Source organism: Hipposideros armiger, unplaced genomic scaffold (genome assembly GCF_001890085.2).
Source record: "Hipposideros armiger isolate ML-2016 unplaced genomic scaffold, ASM189008v1 scaffold_229, whole genome shotgun sequence".
Classification (NCBI taxonomy): domain Eukaryota; kingdom Metazoa; phylum Chordata; class Mammalia; order Chiroptera; family Hipposideridae; genus Hipposideros; species Hipposideros armiger.
This window is the reverse complement of record NW_017731579.1, coordinates 2,082,411-2,083,560: the sequence shown is the minus strand read 5'-3', so window position 1 is coordinate 2,083,560 and position 1,150 is coordinate 2,082,411. Positions and strand designations below refer to the sequence as shown.

Here is a 1,150-nt window from a genome sequence, read left to right as displayed (position 1 = left end):
TATTAGGCACAGAGTAAATGTTTAACAAATGAACAAATGAACGAAAAAAGTCACTTAAAAGCAATTTCTTAGACTTCCTAATATATGCAGAGAGGTCAGATCTTACCAAATATTTAAAAAAAGAAAGCTCAATCTTTGGATGTGTTATAAAGTTTGTTAGATTGATACATTTATATTATTATAAGAACACTGTATTCTAGTATAAATGTCATTAAACAGAAATTTTTCCATTCTTCCAACACAAAGGTGAGCCCTAATAATTCCCTGTAGCCTCCTGGGGATAAGGTTAATAAAAACTATTCTAGATCTTAAACTTAAGCAGGAAGGGCATACATAAAAAATTAACACTACTGTAAGACTTTAGGATGGAGTCCCTTTTTCTATCACTTTTAGATATTAATTTTAAACACTTACCCTTGATCATTTCTGATTGCTCCCATGACTCCTAGCACTAATGGCCATCCAGGCCCAAGACTGTCTCCCTGACTCTGGAGAATCTGCAACACACATTCTAATTGCTTGAGCCGGATATCTGGATGGTTAATACTGGACATCTCCTTCAATGGGTTCAGTAAAAGCAACTGCAGCCTCTGAAAAGGGGGCAAGAAACTAATTTGAAAAAGAAGACCAAGAGATATGAAGGCTCTGCTGTTGCTTTTTAAGTTTAAATTCACCTCCACTCAGACTGCAATGGTAAACAGAAGTTTATCTAGTAAAATAAACATTGAGTATAATTTTTCTAACAGTAATCATTAGAGGTTTATTTTTCATCTATGTTTTTTTAAAATAAGAGAAAAGAAAAATCAATATTTAAGATGTTAGATTTCAGGATAAATGGGGGGTGTCCTTATGTTAAAAGTATTAATTATAGATCCACATTGAAACGAATCACACTAAAGAAAATATATTCATACAACATCTAGCTCTATTTGGAGGAAAATAATTCCCACTTTTTAAAATGACCTTTTTTGCTCTATTAATGTATACCACATGTATTTAAATTTAAAATTCTCAATACTCCTAGAAATGAATAAGTAGGAAATCCGCTGGAGAAGTAAAAGAAAGTACTCCATTCTATTCCTTTCAGCATCTGAAAGCACTTGCTTCATTTTTAACTTTCTTCTCTCCAAAGATTCATTTATTTGGTTCG

General features: G+C 32.3%; 1 protein-coding gene across 1 annotated transcript in view; it reads right to left on the bottom strand.

Moving 5' to 3' along the window:
* Positions 1 to 1,150, bottom strand: part of MON2 (MON2 regulator of endosome-to-Golgi trafficking) — a 102,502-nt gene that overhangs the window by 40,712 nt on the left and 60,640 nt on the right. Inside the window, exon 20 of the mRNA XM_019654742.1 lies at positions 415 to 593. Within this exon, the coding sequence (XP_019510287.1) occupies positions 415 to 593 (179 nt within the window). The remainder of the gene's footprint in view (positions 1 to 414; positions 594 to 1,150) is intronic.